The 23,873-nt window shown below is 27.3% G+C and overlaps 1 protein-coding gene across 1 annotated transcript in view; it reads right to left on the reverse strand.

The window, feature by feature from the left end:
• Nucleotides 1-23,873, reverse strand: part of LOC101238448 (zinc finger MYND domain-containing protein 11) — a 47,544-nt gene continuing 23,671 nt past the window's right edge. The window contains exons 7-16 of the mRNA XM_065803334.1: nt 17,117-17,172; nt 16,818-16,895; nt 16,306-16,365; nt 11,494-11,558; nt 11,119-11,254; nt 10,323-10,914; nt 2,086-2,268; nt 606-844; nt 353-494; nt 1-139 (exon numbers count right to left, since the gene is read on the reverse strand). Of these exons, the coding sequence (XP_065659406.1) occupies nt 111-139; nt 353-494; nt 606-844; nt 2,086-2,268; nt 10,323-10,914; nt 11,119-11,254; nt 11,494-11,558; nt 16,306-16,365; nt 16,818-16,895; nt 17,117-17,172 (1,580 nt within the window). The 3' untranslated portion in view covers nt 1-110. The remainder of the gene's footprint in view (nt 140-352; nt 495-605; nt 845-2,085; nt 2,269-10,322; nt 10,915-11,118; nt 11,255-11,493; nt 11,559-16,305; nt 16,366-16,817; nt 16,896-17,116; nt 17,173-23,873) is intronic.

The raw sequence follows: 23,873 nt of genomic DNA on the forward strand, positions 1-23,873 counted from the left end.
TTTTTCTATTGTGCTAATAGCCATAAATCCAATCGATCGAATTTATTCCGTTGATACCACATATATCCTTACTTTATATCTTCTACAAATGCATTTCAAGATACATAATTTTACTTAGGAGCTTGTGGTGCATAGTTAACTGCAACAAAAAAACTTAAAAAATCTTTATAATGATAAATTACGAATTTTTAGTGTAAAAAGAAGATTAAAGCATAAGTTAAAAATGATAACATTCGAATCAGATTTTATAGCATGCCGGCTTCACAAATAACTCAAGCAAAAAGTATCGCATGGTTATGAAAGCGTTTTCTGCACAAAAAAATTCTCAACTAACACACAAACAATCACCTACCCGATGTAAAGTTCTGACGTTGCTGACAGGAGCGACATGTATTGGTTATTTCACGTGTACATTGATACCTATGAGTTGACCAATGTATGCGTTGACATTCTGTGGTGCAATAGTTTGTGTTCCAACAACAATGGTAAAATGCCTACAAAAAAAGATGTAAACAAAAGTGTGCAAAAAGAAGGGAGTGTAAATTAATTAGTAATAAAAAAAACTTTATTTGTACTTTATAACTAAAAAGAGACTTTATAATAACCTCTTTAGAACAATTTGAACACCACGACTTTTTTTTAGTAGCTGCTACATGATGTTCTAATTCACTTTGATGTAAGTGAGCACTTTCTTGTAAAGTTCGTTGCATCAGATCATCGAATTCGTGTTTTAGTTTACGACGACTTTCTTCCAAAGCTCGACTATGTTTTAACTCCCACTCTATTTTGTACCTGTCAAATGTTCTTTGCAGACTTTTAAGCTTTTCATCGTGTAAAATGCGCTCTACAATCGTTACATTTTATCGTAAAACAACTTATAAAAAACATCAATTAATCATGATCTATATATAATAATACTTGTCTAAACAATTCTTATGAGAAATTTAAGTAAATAAAAATCTCCATTTTCTGATTGTGAGATATTTAAGACATTTAGAAGTACATATTATTTTGTTACTATTTCAGATAATATTATTATTAACATTAAAACAGATGTTCTATTTATTGCATTATGACGAGGTCATATAAAAACTACAGATTTTCAAGTCATCACTAATGCTGCTGACCTTTGGTTTTCCTCAATGATTAAAACTATGGCCTTAAAACTGACAGCCTTGAGCTTTTCGGTAAGCGTAAAAGTGTCAGTGATGATATCATTATAAAATAGCTACAGCCAAAGGCTTAATGCATTAGTTAATTGAGGCAGTATATAGAAGTATAGGCAGTATCTAGAACTATAGGTAGTATTGAAAAAAATATCTAAAGTTGAAATCAGTATTTCAAAATTTATGAAACATTTATAATATGCACACAAACATGACAATAAAAACAAAAATAAGCTAATGAAAACAATAAATATTACAATACAAAATCTTAATTACAATCAGGATAAATAATTATTAAGCGAGTAAAACAAATATTTATATAATTATAATTAATATTTATAAAACAATAATTGTAATAAAAATAACAATTTTCTTATTAACAAAATGAAGCAACATATATAATTCCGGAGATCATCTATGTCATATTCTAAAAATCCGTAAAACAGTTTTGCAAAAAAAAAATCCGGAATTTATTTCTCTCATATTTGTCTAAATTTAGCTTTGAACTGATGACTTTCTCAATTTTATTGAAACTTTTCTTATTTTTTGTATGGGTAATGACTGAAAAGTTTAAAAACGGTAAATACAAATTTACATATATTGCAAAAATATATTTAAATTTGTATTTACGGAAAAACTTTTTGGAAATCCGGAAAAACTAAAAGTTAAAAGAAATATCCGGAATTTCGAATATATCTGGAAAAAGATAATCCCTGTAATTGTAATAATAATAACTCTATAGAGAAGAACAAAGCTACTAAAAAAAAGGTATTTAGCTAATAAGTCTTTTTTAAATGGTATCAATAGGTCATGCCATCATGGCTATCATGATCATGGTAATTATAATAATTATGACAATAATGATCATTATCAATATTATCAGCATTATTTTAAATAAATAAAGATTTTGAGTTGATACCTTTTTCAAGAACTTCTTGTAAATGAGCCTCTGCATTTGCTTTTTCCTTTGTAACTGCTTCATTCAAACAAATTTTTAAATTTTCTTCATTTTTTCTTCTCTCTTCTTGAAGAGCAGCATCAAGTTCATCTTTCTTTTTCAACAAAATATTATTCTTTATATTCTCAATACCAATTTCATTCCCTAAAAACAGATGTACATAAGTAAATGAAAACATATGTACATAAGTACATGAAAACAGATGTACAAAAATACATAAAAACAGAAGTACATAAGTACATGAAAACAAATGAACATAAGTACATGAAAACAGATATACATAAGTATAAAAAAGCAGATGTACATAAGTACATAAAAACAGAAGTACATAAGTACAAAAAATATCCAATATGACACTTGCCAGTGTTAAATACTTGTAAGAAACAAATATTTTTGTAAAATGAAATATAAGTTAGATTTTTTTTGAATCAAATATTTTAATAATATTTAATTAGAAAAATTTGCATTAATTTTTTTAATTTTTGTAAGCAAAACCTTAATTTTTAAATAATTTGTATCAACAGTAGTTTGTATATATTTATGCTACACCATTGTTATGCAATATAATGCACCATTCAGGGATACAAAACTTAAATAGAACCAAATTGCAATAAACTTTTATTTTATCAGTTTTTTGATGCAATATAATTTCAGTAAATTAAGAAAAAGAATAAAAAGGATCAATAATGCATAAAGAATTAGTGAGTTAAATTTACAGATCTTTATTCAAGTTAATTTACAGAGCTTTATTCAAGTTACATTTACAGAGCTTTATTCAAGTTAATTTACAGAGCTTTATTCAAGTTAATTTACAGAGCTTTATTCAAGTTAATTTACAGAGCTTTATTCAAGTTAATTTACAGAGCTTTGTTCAAGTTACATTTACAGATCATTATTCAAGTTACATTTGTAGATCTTTATTCAAGTTACATTTACAGAGCTTTATTCAAGTTAAGTTTTTGTATTACAAATCAGCTTTTAAATGATTCTATCAAAAGAAGTTATGAATATTTTACTAGGCCTTTACAAGAAATACTTACAAACAATATAAATATACTTTTTTGTTTTAATTCTTCTTATTCACTTCCAACCAGGCTGCAAGCAACGAGGGCTGTATTATATATATATATATATATATATATATATATATATATATATATATATATATATATATATATATATATATATATATATATATATATATATATATATATATATATATATATATATATATATATATATATGTATATATATATATATATATATATATATATATATATATATATATATATATATATATATATATATATATATATATATATATATATATATATATATATATACATACAGTGGGGTGCAAAAAAAAAGCCACAATAAACATTTTTTCTTGGTTTTAAGTATATGATAAGTCAAGCAAGAATGACTTTTAATTGATGGAACTAAAGATAATAGCTCCTTTGAGTAGCAACCATGACAGTATTTGTAGAAAAGATAAAGATATGCAACTTGACGACAGTGGAAGAGAGGCTCAGGTTGGGCAGATAAAACACGCTTTGGACCTTGTCTAAAAGAGAAAAAAGCATTATTAAAAGGAACAGCCCAAATAAAATATGACAACAGTATTCCATACAGGGACAAATAAGAGATTTGTAGTGATAGAAAATGGAATCAGAAGTAAGATAATGGCTAGCATGATAAAGAGGAGCTACCTTAGGAGATGCTAACTTTGCAACCAATTGTATATATGGTTTCTATGAGAGGTTAGTAGTGAACAAAAATCCAAGAATACTTAGAAACGAGAATTCAGTGAGAGGGTTGCCATTTATTAATATAGAAATGCCAACAGTATTGCAATAGTTGTTTGAGTAAATAACTGAGATTTGTTGGAGTTAAAATTCACAGACCTTGACAGAAATGGCCGGTGATTGCCCCCAACTGCACCCACACCTGTTTAATTTAGTTTACACAGGCGAAATAAAGCCAGTGCAAAATACTTTTAAGGAAACGTCTTTAAAGAAAAAGTTCGTTATTGAAGATTTTATTTTTAATGTTTGGCAAGTTCATTAAAGTTCATGAATTGAAATTATAAACCATATTAAAAAAAACTGCAAAAAAATAAAAAAAACAAAAAACAAGTAAGAACAATTTTAATAGTTTTTAAAAAGTCTTTTTAGTTTTATATTTTTATTCGAACGCTTTAATAAAAAAGGCTAAAATATAACTTAAAATAGATCTATAATAGAATTTAAAAAATTTGGTCAAATGCAACGTTCTTTTTAACTTTTAATTTATTTAAGCTTCATAATATTTTCCTAAAATATTATGACGCTTAAATAAATATCATAAAAATAACTATTGCTGACGATTTTTTCTCTAATGCATTTACAATATGATACAAAACATTACTGTGTAACTAACAAAACAATGACTAAAACAGAATTAATTATCATAATCATTTTGCTTTCTCATTGAGCTTTTTTATCAAAATATCAAAAATGCCCACAAAAATGTGAATTGCCTTATTATTATTTAAACTGTATTATTTTGTTTTCTCTCGGCTTTCTCTCGGCCTCGGTTTCATTTGGTTTTATCTTTTCATTTCACTCTTTTTATGGTTGTCCTTTGTTTTTCATTTCACTCCTTTTATGGTTGTCCTTTGTTTTTCATTTCACTCCTTTTATGGTTGTCCTTTGTTTTTCATTTCACTCCTTTTATGGTTGTCCTTTGTTTTTCATTTCACTCCTTTTATGGTTGTCCTTTGTTTTTGTTCTCGTTTGTTTCTTTACTCTCTGAGTTTTTTCAGTTTCATGTTTCCATGTAGTTTTGTTTTAATTCCTGAGTCTTATTCAGTTTATTCTTTACTGTCTTTATTCCATTGATAGTCAAATAAACGAATTAAAATTTTTTTTTTTAAGTAACTAGCTTATGCAACTCTCAGTTGAGAAAAATTTTAAAAGTATTATTCAAGTTACAAAAGCATTTTCTTATAATTACTCGCTCTCTTGCTTGAACCTAATGCAGTACGATTTTTAAACTTTTCAAATTAAAAAAAAAAATTCACGAAGAAGAAGAGTAACAAATGAACTTTTTATTTATGAAAATAGGAAGAAACGCCAAACAAATAATACTTATAAAATAATACAAAAAAATATTTATAAAATAATTGATTATTTTAATAAAAAAACTAAATATATGCTAAAACAGAGTTTAAAAAACTTGGTCAAATGCAACATTTTTTAACAATTTTTTTAGATAATTTTTAAATAAATAAAAACAATTGTTGCTGATGATTGTTTCTCTAATGTATTTACGAAACAAAACATTACAGTGTAACTAACAAAACTATTACTAAAACAGATTATCATAATCATTTTACTTTCTCTATGAGCTTTTTTATCTAAATATCAAAAATGCCCACAAAATGCTAACTGTCTGGGCAAACATTACCAGTTTGGGCAGTTCATGTTGCCCACCAAGTCTGTTTTAGACAGGTGTTTCACTGCTCATGCACTTATTTACTCCTGCTGAGGCCTGTATATACTAATATTACAATATATAACAACATATATATTTATACATACAATGACAACATATATATTTACATATTTGCATATAAATACAAGAAATGACAATAGTAATAAAGCTTTGATTTTTGAAGTATTTAATTTCTTATCTTATCAATTGCATTCAGAAATCTTACTTAATGCAACATATTTTTAAAAATCTTCTAGATTTAATCTTGATGGTAAACCCATTTCAAATATTTCAACAGGATTTTATTTTAAATATGATCAACTGGAAATTGACGATTCCACAAAGTAACTATTTAGAAGAGAAAATTATAAAAAATCATCAGAGTTTTTTGAATAACCATAGAGGAGTTTAAAAGTTTAGACATCAGTGTTGTTTGAAATTTATTAACATTTATGAAAAAATGGTTGAAAAAATCCATTTCAAAAACAATCAAATGCACAACTAATGCACAAAGTAAGAATCAGTTTTAAAGTGATAACCAGCTTGCAATTTATGTAAGTGTTAGGCTATTTTATGTACACCTAAAACGATTTTGGTTAAGTTTTAAAATGTCTTTTAGGCCTTGGAATAAAAGTACTTATTGATATGATAAAAACCACTTCAACATTTGAATGACAATTATGAAAAAAAGTTTGTTACAAAAGTTTGAATGGCAATTATGCTTGATATAAGCGCTATTTACAAATGAATTAAATTCAAATAAAATTAAAAACAAAGGAAATTTAACTTATTTCAATTTTATTTAAAAGTATTACTAAATATTTTTTAATTAAAAAATATTTTTTTTTACTAAAAATTAAATTCCTTGTAAACATGCCTGTTAAACTTTTTTTTAACGTAAGTTAAAGTTTTATTTTTAAGGCAAGTGAAAGCGTAGTAATAAATATTTTTTAAGAAATGATTCTTACAAACCTTAATTTATCTTTCACAACAAAATTGAGGGGAAAGTAATTAAATAGTTTTTATTTTTGCAATAAGTTATTTTTTTTATTTGTTTCTCAATAAACTTCTTAAAAACAAAAAATAATTATTAGTTGCAATGCCGAAATAAGAAATTTAAGAAATAGTAAAAATAAAAAAATTAAAGTACTCTAAGACATTTATAAAATGTTGAGAAAAGAAAGAAATTAGTTTATAATAAATATTAAAGAAAAAAGTGAAAATTAAATTAGTTATTTTTTTATAGTTATTTTTTAAATTGAACTCATTTTGTGGTAATTTATTATATTGTGATAGTTTAAAAAAATATCTTTAAAAAATAAAAAATAAAGAGAATTTTATGACATCAAATTCACATTAAGCCAAAGCATTAAGCATTTTTTATTTATAAATAGGCCTGAAGAATGAGCTCTATATCTTTGGTTTGGTTATAAAATAAAAAACATACCTATAAAAACCATACTTTTGGTATAACTGATTTTAAAAGTAAAAAACTAAATCAGCAATACAAAGCAAAAAAAGAATAAAAAGTCTTGTTAAAAATACTATAACAGCATTTAAATAGAATCAAAACAAAACCTAAAATAAATTTACACTTATATCAATAGTAAACTTAAAGCAAAAGATCACATAAGACCACATAAGATCACATAAGGTCACTTATTTTTAATAATAACAAGTTATGTAATGAGTACATGCAATAGCAAACCAGAATTTTCTGTATTTACACAAGAATATCTTGAAGATACTCCATCATGTGAATGTGATACTCCATCATGTGAATGAAAGATACTCCATCATGTGAATGTGTAACTAATAGTTTGTCTAAATGCATCAATGAAATAGATACATCGAACAACTAGCTAAACTAAATGAAAATAAATCTCCAAGAAGTAACAAAACTCAATTGTCCTTAATAATTGTGCTGAAAACTACACCATTGTGCATTATTTTTAATGGCTCACTCAAATCAAGAACACAACCATTTTGACTTTAAGCAAATATTATTATTAACTAAAGTATTTAAAAAAGGAGATCCTTTAAAGGCAAACAACTACAGATCAATCTTAGTAACTTGAATTGTTTGCAACCAATGGAAAGCATTGTCAGAGACACAATTATAAAGCATCTTGTTGGCAGTAATTTAATGCTTGATGACTAACCCAATTTCATAAAAGAAAAAAATTGAGTAACAAAATCTTCTAGAAACATTAGGCAGGTTAACTGATCTTAAAGAAAAAGGTAATGATTTAACGCAGAGTTTAAATAACAAAGCAAAATTATACACAGATCACACAAAAGTGATAGGAGAAATAAATTATACACAGACTGCACAAAAGTGATAGCAGAAATAAATTATACACAGATCGCACAAAAGTGATAGCAGAAATAAATTATACACAGATTGCACAAAAGTGATAGCAGAAGCAAAATTATTTAAAAACTTTGGCATATATATAATTCTGGCATATATTAAATTCGCTGAATGGTCACACACGAGCAGTGAACGCCTGAGGGAAGAAATGAAGTACATTAGAATGAAGGAGAATTATTTTTGAACAAAGCATATTTTGACAGTTGTCAAGACAAAATAAAGATTAATAGAGGAATATTTAAAGATAAATCAAACAGACAATGCACCTAAACGGTACTAACAATAATAATAGACAATCAATTGTTTTTTATTTTTATTTAGTTAATCTTATTACAATATTTATAATATATGATTTATCCGCTGATTTTCATATTATTACTATTATCAAGGAGCTTTTATGCTATATTATCTTACATTCATTACTTAGCTTTGTTTTAATTTTCACATGCACAGTTTTCGTCTTTTATTATTATTTAGAGAATTTCTTATATCCTTCACTACATGTTTAAATCTTTACATTTTTGCAGGCGATATATATATTTTCTACTTTCATATATTACTTGATTTTGAGTTATGATTTTAAGTTGCGCAGGTTGTTTCATTTTCTTACACTTTAGATTGTTTAACAAAATTCGAATGAAGTATATATGACAGCGTTAGAGTTTTTCGAAGACTCTATTGTGTTTTATTTAATTTTAAAAGGGATTTTAATAGGGTATATTGACATTTGATTGTTTTTGATATATTTGTGCTGGAAGTACCTATGTGGTTTAAAAGGTCTTAGTGGAAAATTTATTAGTATTTTTTGTTTGCACACTTTAGTTGTTTTAGTTTTGTTTCTGGCGTTTTTATTTTAATTTTAATTTATTGTGGTTAGTTTTTTCTACCGGTGGTATGGTAAGTGATTTATTTAATTATTTTTATTTATATTGCGCAGTAGATCTACACTTTTTATATCATATCATCAAAAAAATATTAGCGTTTTACAAATTTGGCTATGGTTGGGTTTTGGCTATTTGTAGTAAATCCTTTTTTACTGCAGTATGGAATAGGCATAAGTCTCGGGGTAAAGCATAAGTGGCGATGACATTTGTCTGACAGGATAAACTAGTTATAAGTGCTGATCCTTATCGAAACGCCAGTAATAATAGACGGGACTCTGAGGAGATGTTTATTACTTAATCACTACACAAATTTTTTTTTTTTTTCCATTCTGATGCCTTAAATTGTTGTATGCATACTTTTTATTTTGTAATCAATTTTTTGTTTTAAAAGTTTTTGTTAGGTGACATATTGGTGCTTATAGAACAATTTATTGTTTATTATTATTGTTAGTGCTGTTTAGGGGCATTGTCTGTCTTGTTTATATTTTAAATATTCCTCTATTAATCTTTATTTTTTGTTTTGTCAAAATATGTTTTGTTCCAAAAATAATTCTCCTTTATTCTAGTGTACTTCATTTCTTCCCTGAGGCGTTCACTGCTCGTGTGTGACCATTCAGCGAATTTTATATATGCCAGAATTATATATATGCCAAAGTTTTTAGACAAAATTATACACAGATCGCACAAAAGCAGAAACAAATTAAAATAAAAAGATAAAAGTTCCAAAGTTGATAGAAGATTACCAGGTAATATAGTTCAAATTTTTAGATCACAAAACAGTATAGATAAAAAAAAATGGCATAAAGAACCTGAAAAAATAATAACAGGAGGGCATGGTCAGAAATTAAAAACACATTTAGTAAGAAACCCACTTTCTAGGCATAAATTTTTCTTCAAAAAGGGCATTGTTGAAGCTCGGAATATAGTTGATCAAGATATTGTAAATGCAAATTCAGTAGTCAATTTAAAAGAACATTTTAATGAAAAACTGCTGTCAGTCTAAAATCTGTTGTTGTTAGACTCTTGTTCTTAGTAAAATAAGAATACAGCTTTATTTTTTTTTAAATTACTTTTGTAAGTCCCTTATGCTTTAAAATATATCTATGAAAAAAACCCAAAAATCTTTTACTTTGTTACCATAATAAAATCATGTTTTAATTTTTAACCATAATACTATTGTATTATGATTTAGATCAAAACAAAATGTTTAGAGTAAAAAAAAATTTAAATCAAAACATAGTTGTACAACTATGTTTTGATTTTTAAATATAACCAAATTTTCTATATTTGAGAAACCTTATGTTTCTTTTAAACATTAGGGTGGAAATTTAAAAAAGTAAAATAAAGAAAGCCTCAACCCAAAGTTAAATTTTTTAAAAACCATTTATAATTACTTTCCTATGATTATTAAAATGATTACTAAATTATAGGATAAAAAAAAGCTCTTAAAAAAAAAAATTTCCAACCTTTTTCAAGTTCTTCTTGGAACTTTACAGTTTTTTGTTTTTCAATTGCTAAATCCAGTCTTACAGATTCCAAGTTTGTCTGTGCTGTTTCATAATCAGATCTGAGCTGACTTACTGTGCTTTCATATTTATTAATTTGTTCTTGTAATTTTGTTATCATTTTGTAATCATCAGTCATTTTAATTTGCTGGGCAAATTGATCATTAAGGATTTCATTACAAATGTCACTGTTTTCTGCATCAAATGATTTTTCTTTTACAGAGGTGCACAATGGTTTCACAGAAGAACACATCAAGTTTTTTTTAGTTTCATCTTTACTGAAGAAATTATTTTTTAAAGTTTTTTTATTTTTTGTTTTAGAAAATTGTTCATCATCTTTTTTGTTGGTAGAACATAGTGATGATTTTCGTTTTTTTAAACATTGATTCTTGTTTTCATCTGAAGATTTTTTTTTTTTTAAACATTGACCAAGATTCTCATTTTCATGTGAAGATCTTCTTTTTTTTAAACATTGATCAAGTGTCTCTTTCTCATCTGAAATTTCTTCCTCAACAGAGTCCGATTCATCTGAAATACTTTTAAAATGGAATTTCTAAAGAATTTTATATTATAATATTAACACACACATGCATGTATGCTAATTAATATTTAGCCAACCAAATGTGTATATATATATATATACATATATATATATATATATATATATATATATATATATATATATATATATATATATATATATATATATATATCAACTTTAAGTAATGCAAATAAAAAAGTTTTATAAAAAGTTTACTTTGTCATTTTGATACTTTTTAAAAATCTTCAAATAAATTTTAAGCTCCTTCTCTGCTTCCATTAAAGACTTTGATCGTTTTTTATTCACAGGCTTGTCTTTTAATTCGAGAACATTGCGTAAAGGAATCCATGCCCTTATAGTTCAAAAAATATATATTTCAAAGTTTTGCAAACATTTCCAACCCAAATTAAATAAAAATAAATAAAAGTTAAATAAAATAGAGCTGTCAAATTATATAACCATAAATTATGTTTACATAAATCAAAACAATTTAAAATAACATAGTAATATATTAGTAGCATTTTTTCAAATCTCTATTTATTAAAAATAGATGGTAATTTAAAAACTTTAATAAAAACTTATTAAAACAACCTTTGATAAGGTGGTCCAAAAAAACGGACATCAATACTACTACCATCTTCATTTTCTCGCAAAACCTATAAACAGAAAATATTTTTATTAAACCAAAGTATATTTTTAGGTATATTATATATATTTTGTATAAATTCTTAAAGCAGAGAAAAAACTCATTAAATAAAAGAATATAGATAATTTAATATTACATATAAAATAATTTGAGTTAACTAATATTAATAAAGCATATAGAAAAACCAACTACAGTGTAATAATGTTGGCACAACATTATTACACTGTAGTTGGTTGAAATATTAGTGTTGGCACAACACTAATATTTCAAACAAACTTTTCAATGCAAACAATTCAATTCAAAAAAGATAGAAAAAAGAATAGAAGAATGTATTTTTTTCAAACATAACACTATTTGCTGATGGGTAATTCCATGTAAAAGTGGGACAGTCATTTCAGTCACCCCTTGGATTTTCTTTAAATTTTAACCAGTGGTACCTATTAATGAAACATGAAAAAATGCAAAATTTGAGCTCCCAAATCCAAACAGTTCAAAAGCTATGATGTTTTGAAATTCAGTCTAAAATTGTTCCTTTTTTTTACAAAGTCCGCCATTATAGATTTTGTAGTTGTATTTTTAATTGAATAATTTAAGATCTAGTGGAAGAATGTGACTAAAAATTGGTACCTGACCATTTTTGAGGGTGCTAAATTCAAAAATGTAGATAAAATAGTGAAATTTAAACTTTTTGATAGTTATTTTTTATTTCAAAATGGCCAGCCAAATTTTTTGTTCTGTTACCATGGATTGCACTTTTATTAATTCCCAGTGTTGCCCAAGTCTCATGGATTCGATTTTTGTTTCAAATGAAGTAGGTGATCCTAGGCCATCTTTATAAAAAAGATGGTTTGGTTTCTTAAAGCATAGTAAAGATATGTCATTTTGAAATTTAGACAAAAAATTTCTTTATTTGGCCTCTATTCTCTATTATAGATTTTATAGCCATACTTTTTGTGTGAATAATTTAAGTTCTAGTAGAGAAATATGACTGAAAATAGGTACCTGACCATTTTTAAAGGTGTTGAATACAAAAATGAAGAGAAATTAACCTAACTTCTAATATTTTAGAACAATTTTTGAATTTTAAAATGTCAACAGTCTTTTTTTTTTCTTGTAACCATAATTTGCATTTCACTTATTTCTGGAGTTACCTTAGTCTCATTGTGAAATAAGATGTTTTGGAAAAGTTTAGGTCTCTGAAAGAAAATAAAAAATTATATTGCTTTGCATAACTAGCATATTTATGATCAATATTAAAAGTATACATGGAAATATAATTTACTATACAACACATTGAAAAAATAATTTATTTTCTATTATTCTAATAATTAGGTATTATTTCAAAATATTGGTTGCATGCTAAAATTTTAGGTTACATGCTCAAATGTTGTGTTAAAAAATAAGAAACTAAAATACAAACTTTTTTGAAAAATATTAAAAACCTGCTTTATTGAAAAATGTTCAAAAATAAAAATGAAAAGGAATAACCAAATATTACTAAAACTGAAGTTTATATCTTTTAAATAATGAAAGTAAAATATTAATCAACATTCACTGAAAAGATAAAACTTATTCAAATAGATTTTCATCTTCTTTTAAGATTTGGTATTGACGTCCAGAAGATGTTAAAGGTGTTTTAACAAGAGAAATGACATTCATTTTTGGCACCCAGCAATTATCATCCCGCTTTGGCCAGTAGTATGACCAACTTTGATAATGTGAATGCATAAACTTTACCATAAAATCATCATTCTCTTTATCAACTTCAGCAACCATACCGAGCCAGCAAAATTCATCGTATTTGCAAAATAGGTATTGTGACATCATAACATTGTCAATTTTAATAATTTCATGTTTTTGTTTTTTGAGAAAGTCAAATGATAGAGCAAAATATCATCATCGGATACCCTTTACATTTTTATAATTGAATGAGAAGATGATATAAATTGTTGGAAACTTCTTGTCCCAGGAATAATGGTTGCTATTAAAAGCCTATCAGTAAGTTTGTTTATTACTAGCACCATTTCTTCAGCAGTGACGTACACAAACGTAATTCCACTGATTGACTTTTGACAGTATTCATACATTGCTTGAGAAGACTGTATATGACCTGTGGTTGGACTCTGCAAGGTAGCTGTTGCAACAAGCCTTTTAACAGTGCCACCTATTCCATCGCATGGAGATTTGCCATGGCTTGTTACAAAGAAATTCCAGATGCAACGAACAGAAAAATCTTGAGTGTGGTCACATAAATTGTAAAAATGTTTGCAGTTTTTATACTGCCCTGCACAGCCATCAGAAAAATAATGAATTTTTGTAATTGTGGGACAAAGATGAGTTTTTATATGATTAATGGTTTTACACATAACTTAATTGATAAATCCAACATCATGATTCAAGTCATCTGAAATTACACAAAAAGAAGATATTTCCAATTTCACTTTCTTGTAGTAGATGACATCTGGATGAAGGGAACATTGACTCTTGCTCCAATGGTAACTCTGTATCCCGTCTTGTACTACAAAAGTGTAATTTTCTGCAAAATCTGCCAGTACAATAACCTCATCAATACTAATTGCTTCTTTGAGATGCTTTAGATAGCTAGATTGTGATTTTACTATAAATGAATGTTTATCACTTAAATAGCATGGCTCTAAGACCACAGATCCTGCTGAAACTAAAGTCCTCTTAATCTCTTACTCTGATAACTTAATGACTCATTTTCCAGACAACCCTAACTACTTACCTTCACTCCTTAATTTGTATCTTGTCTCTGACCCTAGCTTGTGTTCAGTTTCTCTTTGTACTCCTTTAGGTAGTTCCGACCATGTAAGGATTTCTATAAATCTTACATTTTGTAACTCTTCTTTGGACTCACCCTATCATTGCGCTGCTTACTACTACCCTGAAGCTGGCTGGGATTCTTTTCATGACGTGGTTTCTTCGTGGCGGTTATTGGGTTGAAATCTCTTCTCTCTCTGCAGATAAATGTGCCTCCTACATAACCTCCTTGATCCAGAGGGTATAGAAGGTTTTATTCCTTCTTGTTGGTTCTAAGCCAAGTCTCATTCTACTTTGCTTATATTAGCAGATATCACTAGTTGTAACTATTTTTTTCATCTTTTTTACAAGAACAACTCTCTTGAAAACAAATGTCTTTTTGTTATTGCAAGAAACCAATGTAAAAAGGTGCTCTCTGAGGCTAAGTTCATGAATCTAATCACCATACTTGCAAAAAACTTTTCAAGAACATTTCAACAATGGCCATACTCTTCCTATCATTCCAGTTAAACAGATTCACACATTATTAGACATCCAAATCACTTCAGCTTTCATTGCTAAAGTCATTTTTTAGTAAAACTCTTCTACAAATTGTCATCCATACAACATTCTGAACCACAAGCTGTCCGTCTATCCACAAGCCGAACTCTCTTTAATTCTCTCTAAACTATTTAACATGTGCTTGACTGAACCTTGTTTTCCTGCTTGCTGGAAAATCCTAATTGTGGGTTTAATTTTAAAAAGCTCTGGATAATGTTCTAACCCTTTCAACTATCGCCTGATTAGTCATCTCTCTATTATTAGCAAAGTCTTTGAGTTGCTAACTGCTGACTTGCCAACTGCTTTAACTGGAAGATTCTACCATGCCTTAGATGGACTTGACATATCAAAAGATAAAGTTTGACATGCTGGTCTTCTCCATAAGCTTGCTTCATATGGTGTATCTTGGAAAATTTTTGAAATTGTTAAATCATTTCTTTCTAGCAGTATTGAGTCATCCTGGAAGTCTAACACTCTTTTTCATTTATAGTAACTTCTGGGAACTCAAGATTCTATCCTTGATCCTGTATTTCTTATTCTCTATTTTCTGACAGCTAAACTTTATACTTCTGTCTTGACAAAGTCTTCTCTTTACAATTGCCTAAAAAATGCAGACAATTTTGAATCTGAACTCACTTCTGTAACAACTTGGGGCTTGCAGTGGCTTGTGAATTTTAATTTCAACAAAACTTAGTTAATTACTGCAAACAACAGCAATATTGTTAACACTTCTATATTAATGAAACTCTCTCACTGAATCCTTTTCTTTAAAACTCCTCGCAATATCATTCACTACTAGCCTCTTGTGGAAATCGTATATAAAATCCATTGCAAATTTAGCATCTGTTAAAATTGCTTCTCTTTATTGTATTTACAATTTTATTTTCTACTTCTACAAATCTTTAATAAGTCCCTGTATAGAATACTGTTGTCATATTTAGTTCTTCTAATGATGGTGTTTCTATTTTAGACAAGGTTTAAAAATGCATTGTAAATGTTGCTGGGTTTGCTCTATCTGCTAAGCTCTCTCTCCCATTATCATGAAGTTTCTCTTTCTTTTTTCTTCAATTACTACCATTGTCGCTGCTCATAAGAGCTATTATGTCAAGTTCCATTAACCAAAATCATTCTTGCTTGACTCATCATTCAGCAAAGTCGCATCTTTTTTTTTTTATCAGTTTATTCAAGCTCTATCTTACTTATCTTGTTTTCTTTTCTGCACTGAAATGCTTTGAAACTTTATTTTTTCTGCAAAAAATTGGCTTCATCTTTTTTGCATAAAAAAAATAAATAAATAAATATATTTTTCATTTATTTGCAATCAAACAACCTGCATTAGTTTGCAAATGAATAAAAATTAAATCATAAAATTAAACACTAAGTATAATTATGTATGATCAAATGTTTTAAATAAAATGTTCAAAGAAAAAGCTCACTTTGGCTGGCCAGTGTGGATCGCTACCCAGTTTTGCATAAACTATTTTGTGAGGTGTTTTCTAAATAATTTTTAATTAATATTAACTTTCATTGTCATGAATAATAACAATACAAAAATAAATAATAACAATGTAAAATAAAATATTATTAAAATTTTTTTTTGAAATGTAAACATAAAAGTTTGTAACCTACATAGTCTTAAGTCTTTTTTTAATTAAATTGTAATCTACTTTGCTGTCTTTGTATTAATCTACTTTGCTTTCTTTGTATTAGCTTACACCACTTTTTCACTTTTAAATTTCCCTTTCTAAGCACACCTATATTTTTTTCTTAAATGTTCCCTAAATAAGTGTGTTACTGTTTTTTTTCTGTCTATGTCTATCAATGTGTTATTCTCCATATCCACAAAAAAAAATATTAAAATAATAATAAAAAAATTATTTGATTTAAAAACATTTAAAAAATAAAAAGTAATCAGATAAATTATACTTTCAGTTAAACTCAAACTTACACATGGGCGTGAATACCAGTGTAGTGGACGCTCGTTTGACATTATATAGCAATCAGAACAGATGTCAATTTGGCTCAGCTAAATTCATTCACAGGAATAAGCAAAAAATTTTTTTAGCAATTACTATAAAAATAAATAGATAAAAATAAAATGACCAATAGAAAAAAATCAGTATGACCTATCATCTTTCTGCCTAAAATTCCTCAAAATTTAAAAAAATCAAACAGTTAACACAGCACAAGAAAAGGTTTTCTAATCGAGAAATCGTTCTAAAATAAAAAGCAAAAAATAAAAGAAACCTCATTTTGACCATCAAGGACAACAACTCGCGCTAGTGTAGCAAGCTTGTGGTCACCTATAATATTAGAAGTTGGAAATGATATAACAAAACATATCAATCAAAATAATAATATCAAGCAAAATTTCTTGCTAAACAATAGGGTGACAACTTTTTGAACTTTTTGAATTCTGATCAAAAAATGAAATTACCTGCTCTACGTCTATATACTAGCTTATATTAAAAATTTTAGCTTAAAATGATCATAGCAACAGATATATGCAGTTTTAAATAAATTGAATATTTATAGTTTTTTTTAGTTTATAGTTAGTATATATTTGCCAATATATACTAACAAATGTATAAAATAAAAAAAAGAAGCATAAGTTAACTTGATTAATTATTGTTTTATATTAGTATATTACTAATTTTTTTCTGAGATAATTAAACAATATTTAAAACAATTTATCAAATGATGTATATTTGCATTTAAAATAAAAATATTTATTTAAATTTAACAAGATCTTTCTGATAAATATTCTTTGACATCTGTTTTTCCATTCTTTCAAACAACTATAAAAGTATTCTGTTTCTGAACCTCAGAGTGTAAAGGGTTCACAAAATTTACAAAAATCACAAAAAAGTCCAATTTTCAATTTAGCACAATTGTTTGTGACATTGATGTCTTTGATAAAAAATACAAATTTCTTGTCAGAGTCTAAATCTTTTATTTAGGCAAGCTTTCAACTAAGTGTTTCATTTAAAAAACCCAAAACAACAAAAAGTAATCAGCTTTCTATAGTAATAAGCTCACAAAGTTTAGTACTTTCATCTACCAAATGGGAAGTAACAGTATACATTTTAGTTTTTTTAAGATAAAAATTACCTGATGCAGGTAAGAATTTCATTTTATTTGAATCATTTCCACAGCATGTTTAATGAGCCCATTAATTATTATTGGCCTCCATTGACACTTTTTGATTATAATACATATCTCTTAAGTATTTCCTTTGTCTACACCTTAACTTTGCTTTCAGTTCCTGGTCTATTTGCCCTCTTATAAACTACTTTCTAGTACTTTTCTGATTTCCTAAAAATCCTAAACCCTCCTTTTTATTTATATTTTATTTTTGCCTTATCGCTGAGTTGACCATGACTGAGTTTGACCATGACTAAGTTGTATAAGCTTTTTAATATTGTGTTTTCCTATGTCAAGAGTCATCATGATTGATTAAAACACTTTAACTAACTTTTATTTTTTATTTTTTTTAATTTGATTAGGACAAGAAAAATTATCAAAAATACTTTTGAATTGTTTTGATTTACTGCTAACTATATATTGATAAAGCTTTAGAAGTAATTCTTGAGTTAGGAGTTGATATAAAAGTTCTGTTGGTAAGACAGAAGTCTTACCAACTTCTGTTGGTAAGACAGAAACAGGAGGTTTAAGAAGATAAATCCTGCAACTGCTATTTAAATGTCAAAAATGTTTTTTTACTACGCGCTTTACTATAGTGTCTTTTTTTATGTTCTGAACATCTATTCAATATATTTTTAATTTTTTTGTCCTTTCTCTCTTCCTATTTGTTCCTTATTTTACTTGGGCTAGACAGCTTGGTCTAGTCCTTTGATGCATATTTTGCATTTTTTTAAATTATTTATGTTGGGACTAGGAAGCTATGACTATTTTCCAGACTAGGTTAATATATCTATAACAATTTTTTTTTTTTTTTTTGGCTTACATTTTTTTTATTTCTTTATATTTAATAACTATCTTTTCTTATCTATATTCGTGAAGCTTTTAGTATCATTATAGCGTATCACATATGGTTACATACATTATTGCTGTTTCCGTGGTAAAATATGTTTGTTTCCGGAATATGTCTGAGCTTTTAGAACCAGAAGATAATATAAATCCTATGTGTTGATGCTAAATCCATAATAGGTAACTTGTAATATGGCTGGGTTGGCTAGACATGGTTCAGGGATGAAATTTTTACACTGGTTTCTAGTATTATGACTAAAATATACAGATACAGTTACATACATAATTGCTGTTTCCACGGGAGAACATTTTTGTGTATGGAACATGTCTGAGCTAGCTTTTAGAACCAGAAGATAATATAAATCCTATGTATAGATGTTAAATCTATCATAGGTAATTTGTAGTATGGCTGGGCTGGCTAGATGTGGTTCAGGGATAGAGTTTTTATGCTGGTTTCTAGTAATATAACTAAAATATATAGATACCGTTACATGCATAATTACTGTTTCCACGTTACATACATAATTGCTGTTTCCATGGGAGAATATTTCTGTGTCTGGAACATGTCTGAGCTGGCTTTTAGAATTAGAAGATAATATAAATCCTATGTGTAGATGTTAAATCTATAATAGGTAATTTATAGTATTGCTGGGTCAGCTGGGTATAGTTCAGTGATAGAGTTTTTACGTTGGTTTCTAGTAAAACTTGACTCTTTTGTACTGGAACATGCAATACTTACATCGACAACCATTTGAGTGTGTATGTATGTATATATGTATGCATGCATATGTGTGTATATATATGTAAAAATGTTAGTTTTTAGGTTGTCATTTTTTATACATATATGATTTTTTCCAGCCCTACATAATTTTTGATGTTTGACGTTGTAGTGGTTTCATTTACTGTTTCGTCATTATTGCTATATTTTATTTGAGACCTGTTTTTTTGATTGGTTAGCAACATTCAATCTGGGTATCTATGGCGGTGTTAAACTTTGTATGGTTTTGTTGTTTTTATAATTTCTACATCTTACCAGCTTGAGTTTTTTTCTACATCTTATCAGCTTGAGTTTTTTTCTACATCTTATCAGCTTGAGTTTTTTTATCCAAAAAGTACCAATTTTAGCAATTTGTTGTATTTTTTAATAAAGTTTTATCTAACAGTATTTATCATGTTCGTAGTGTAGTTGAGTATTTTGTGGTTTTCTATCAGAATAATTGTTATTATTTTATATTATCATTTACATTTTAGTTTATTGTTTTTTACTATTTTTGTTAAAAAATTTTATTTTATATATTTATCTTATATATATTTTATTTTATTATAAATTTGTTATATTATTTGGTATTGAATTCACTACTCTCACTATCCATATTATTTCTTCAAAACTATTAGTGCTAATAGTTTTGAAGAAATAATATGGATATCTTATATATGTGTTCGTTATCTTATACCTCCTATCATATCATAGGATTATCATAGGTTATCTTATACCTCCTATCATTTTATATTATATGATTATCATAGATTTTATCTATACATATGGGTAATTCCATGTCAAATCAGCAGGCTCATGTCACATCATGTTTTGGATTTTGCTAATTTTTTTTATATATTATAGGGTTTATAAAAATTAAGAAAATCTGAAATTCCTTACGGTTCTTTAGATACTAAGGATTCAATTTTCTTATTTATGCTGACATTTTTTACAAAATACTTTTTTGTTGTTAAATACCAAATTGAAATTTTGTACATAGACAATTTTCCACATGGTGGATACAAATTTCAAATTGAAAATTTTTTTGACCACCATAATTAAATGTAAATTAGATAATGAAGGCATATATTATGGGGTATTTCGACGGTCAAAATGGTGATGTCACCTTGATAATTTTTTTTAGGCATTGTTATAACTTACAATATAGGTATCAAATATCAATATTAATAAAAAGTATATTACTGCATTTTTCAACTTTTTTATGACAATGTTAGCAATATCTTAACTTTATGTTAAGTTAAGTTATTGTTAAAGTCTTTTTGAGGACAATAATAAACTATAATTTATTTATATTTTTTGTGTGCCTAGGGTAGGCTCAAAGTATTATACCAATAAATAAATATACAAACTCTTTTAAAAGGATGAGTCAACAAACTGATGTTCAGAGATTTAACCTTGTGTAGATACCAAATGAGCTGGTTGTGCAGCAGGTTATTTATAATCATATGGATTATGTAGCTTGCAAGTATGACAATTTTTGGTGGATTAGAATTATAACCAAAAAAGATGAAAGAGAAGGAGATTATAAAATTCATTTTATGCATCCACATGATCCAAGCCCAAGTTTTTTTTGACCGCATGGGAAGTTATGTGTTGGGTCCCATCAAATCAAGTTTTATGTACCATTTATCCGCCATCTACAACAAATAGTCGCATATATAAAATTTCAGAAACTGAGTTCGAAAAAATTATTGAAAAAAATAATAAAGATTAATAGGAAAATTTCTAATGCATTATTATTTTTATATTTGTATGTTATTCTTTCAAATTTAGTTAAGATTACACATACTCACACTTTATGTGAGTATGTGTAATTGGCACAATTTGGCTACAAAATTCTTATAGTAACTTGTCTTTATGCTTTTAACAAAAAAAAAAAAAAAAAAAAATAGGGAAGGGGGTTGGTAAAATGCATTTAGAAAAGTTGAAAAATGCAGTAATATATTTTTTATTAATAGTGATGTTTGATACCCATATTGTAAATTATAACAATGCCTCAAAAAAAATTATCAAGGTGACATCACCATTTTGACCGTTGAAATGCCCCAAAATATATGCCTTCATTATCTAATTTACATTTAATTATGGTGGTCAAAAAAATTTTCAATTTGAAATTTGTATCCACCATGTGGAAAATTGTCTATGTACAAAATTTCAGGATGATACCTCAGATGGTTCATAAAATATTGCTATTTAAAACAAAAAAGTATTTTGTAAAAAATGCTAAGTCAGCATAAATAAGAATATTGAATCCTGAATATCTCAAGAACCATAAGGGGTTGGAGGTTCCAAATTTCAGATTTTCTTAATTTTTATAAACCCTATAACATATTAAAAAAATTAGCAAAATCCAAAACATGGGGTGACATTTTTTGTTTTTTTCTGCTGATTTGACATGGAATTACCCATATGTCTATTTATTTTAAGTATGTTAAACATTTGTATTTACTGTAGATTTATGATTACTTATGTGTCCTGCTTTGTTTTTATTACATTTCTATTACATGCGCGGTGTCTAAATTATCATTATTTTTTACTACACGCTTTACTATCGTGTCTTTATTTTTGTTCTGAACATCTGTTCAATACATATTTTAATTTTTTTATCCTTTCTCTCTTCCAAATTTTTTCCTTATTCCATTTTTTTAAACTATATATTGATAAAGCTTTAGAAGTAATTCTAGGGTTAGAAGTTGATACGAAAGTTAGTATCTCCTGTTTCTGACTAACCAACAGAAGTTGGTAAGAAAAAAACAGGAGATTTAAAAAGATAAATCCTTCAATTAATATTTAAATATCCAAAATGATTCTCTTTATTTCTTATTAATATTTGAATGCACCTTTGTTTTTTATCATGTCAACACTTAAACTTTTAATGTTTAACTTTAAGTTATATTTTATTTGAAAATAAATTATTAATTTTAATTTCCTTAATAATATTTACCTTTAATAAACCTTATATATATATATATATATATATATATATATATATATATATATATATATATATATATATTATATATATATATATATATATATATATATATATATATATATATACACAGTATTGGACAAAACGAGTGCAACCAAAAAATGCTAATTTAGTTTCTTTATATAAAAGTGCTGCATTTTTTCAATTTAGAGAAATAACTATGCAACTGTTTAGAGACAAAGTTCTTCAGGTTTTATTCATCACAAAGTTCATTATTTGTACACGAAAATTAATAAATTAATCAAAAGTATTAAAAAAAGTTGATTTCCTTCTGGACAAAACAAGTGCAACTTGAAAAATATTGACCAAGCTGTATTTCGCTATCAATATTTCGTGGCAAATCCTTTGTTGTCGATCACAGCTTTGCATCTTCGAGGCATAGATTCGATCAGGTGATCAATGAAACTTTGTGGAATCGCTGCCCAGGCCTTTTGGATTTGTTCAAACAGTTGATCCTTATTACGAACACCTTCACGATTAATTCTGCGGTTGACGATCTCCCACAGGTTCTCGATAGGGTTGAGATCCGGAGATTGAGGCGGCCAATCCATCACCGATAGGTGGTTGTCTTGAAACCACTGCTTGACTACTTTTGCAGTGTGTTTTGGATCGTTGTCTTGCTGAAAAACCCATTTTATTGGCATATTCCATTCAGCATCAGGTAACATAACATCTTTCAGGATATTTTTATACATGAAACAGTCCATTATTTCATCGTTTTGATGTATTGGAACTAGACCGTTAGCAGAAAAACTCGCCCAGACCATTACATTGCCTCCACCATGCTTCACGGTCTTATGGCAGTAACGTAAATCGAGGTGTTTTCTGGCCGGTCAACGTACACAGCAAATACCATCGCTCCCAATGATGTTGAACTTCGATTCATCACTGAACAGGACAGTTTGCCATTTCTGCACATTCCAGTCAATATGAGATGTAGCAAACAGGAGTCTATTCTTCTGGTTTTTTAGTGAAATCAGCGGTTTCTTTGCAGGGCGTTGAGAAAACAATCTGGCTTCAACAGCACGTCGTCTGATTGTTCGGTCCGATACAGGCAGCTCTAATTGCTTTTGTATCTCGACTGATGATATCCAGGGATCCTTCTTGATGGATCTGACAATCATAGAATCCTCTCTAGAAGTGGTGGAACGCGGTCTTCCACCTTTGTTATCTGCTGCCAACTTCCCTGTAGAACGATATTTGGAACATAGTCTTGATACGGTCTATTTTTTCACGCGATATTT

This window comes from Hydra vulgaris, chromosome 08, assembly GCF_038396675.1.
Source record: "Hydra vulgaris chromosome 08, alternate assembly HydraT2T_AEP".
NCBI lineage: Eukaryota > Metazoa > Cnidaria > Hydrozoa > Anthoathecata > Hydridae > Hydra > Hydra vulgaris.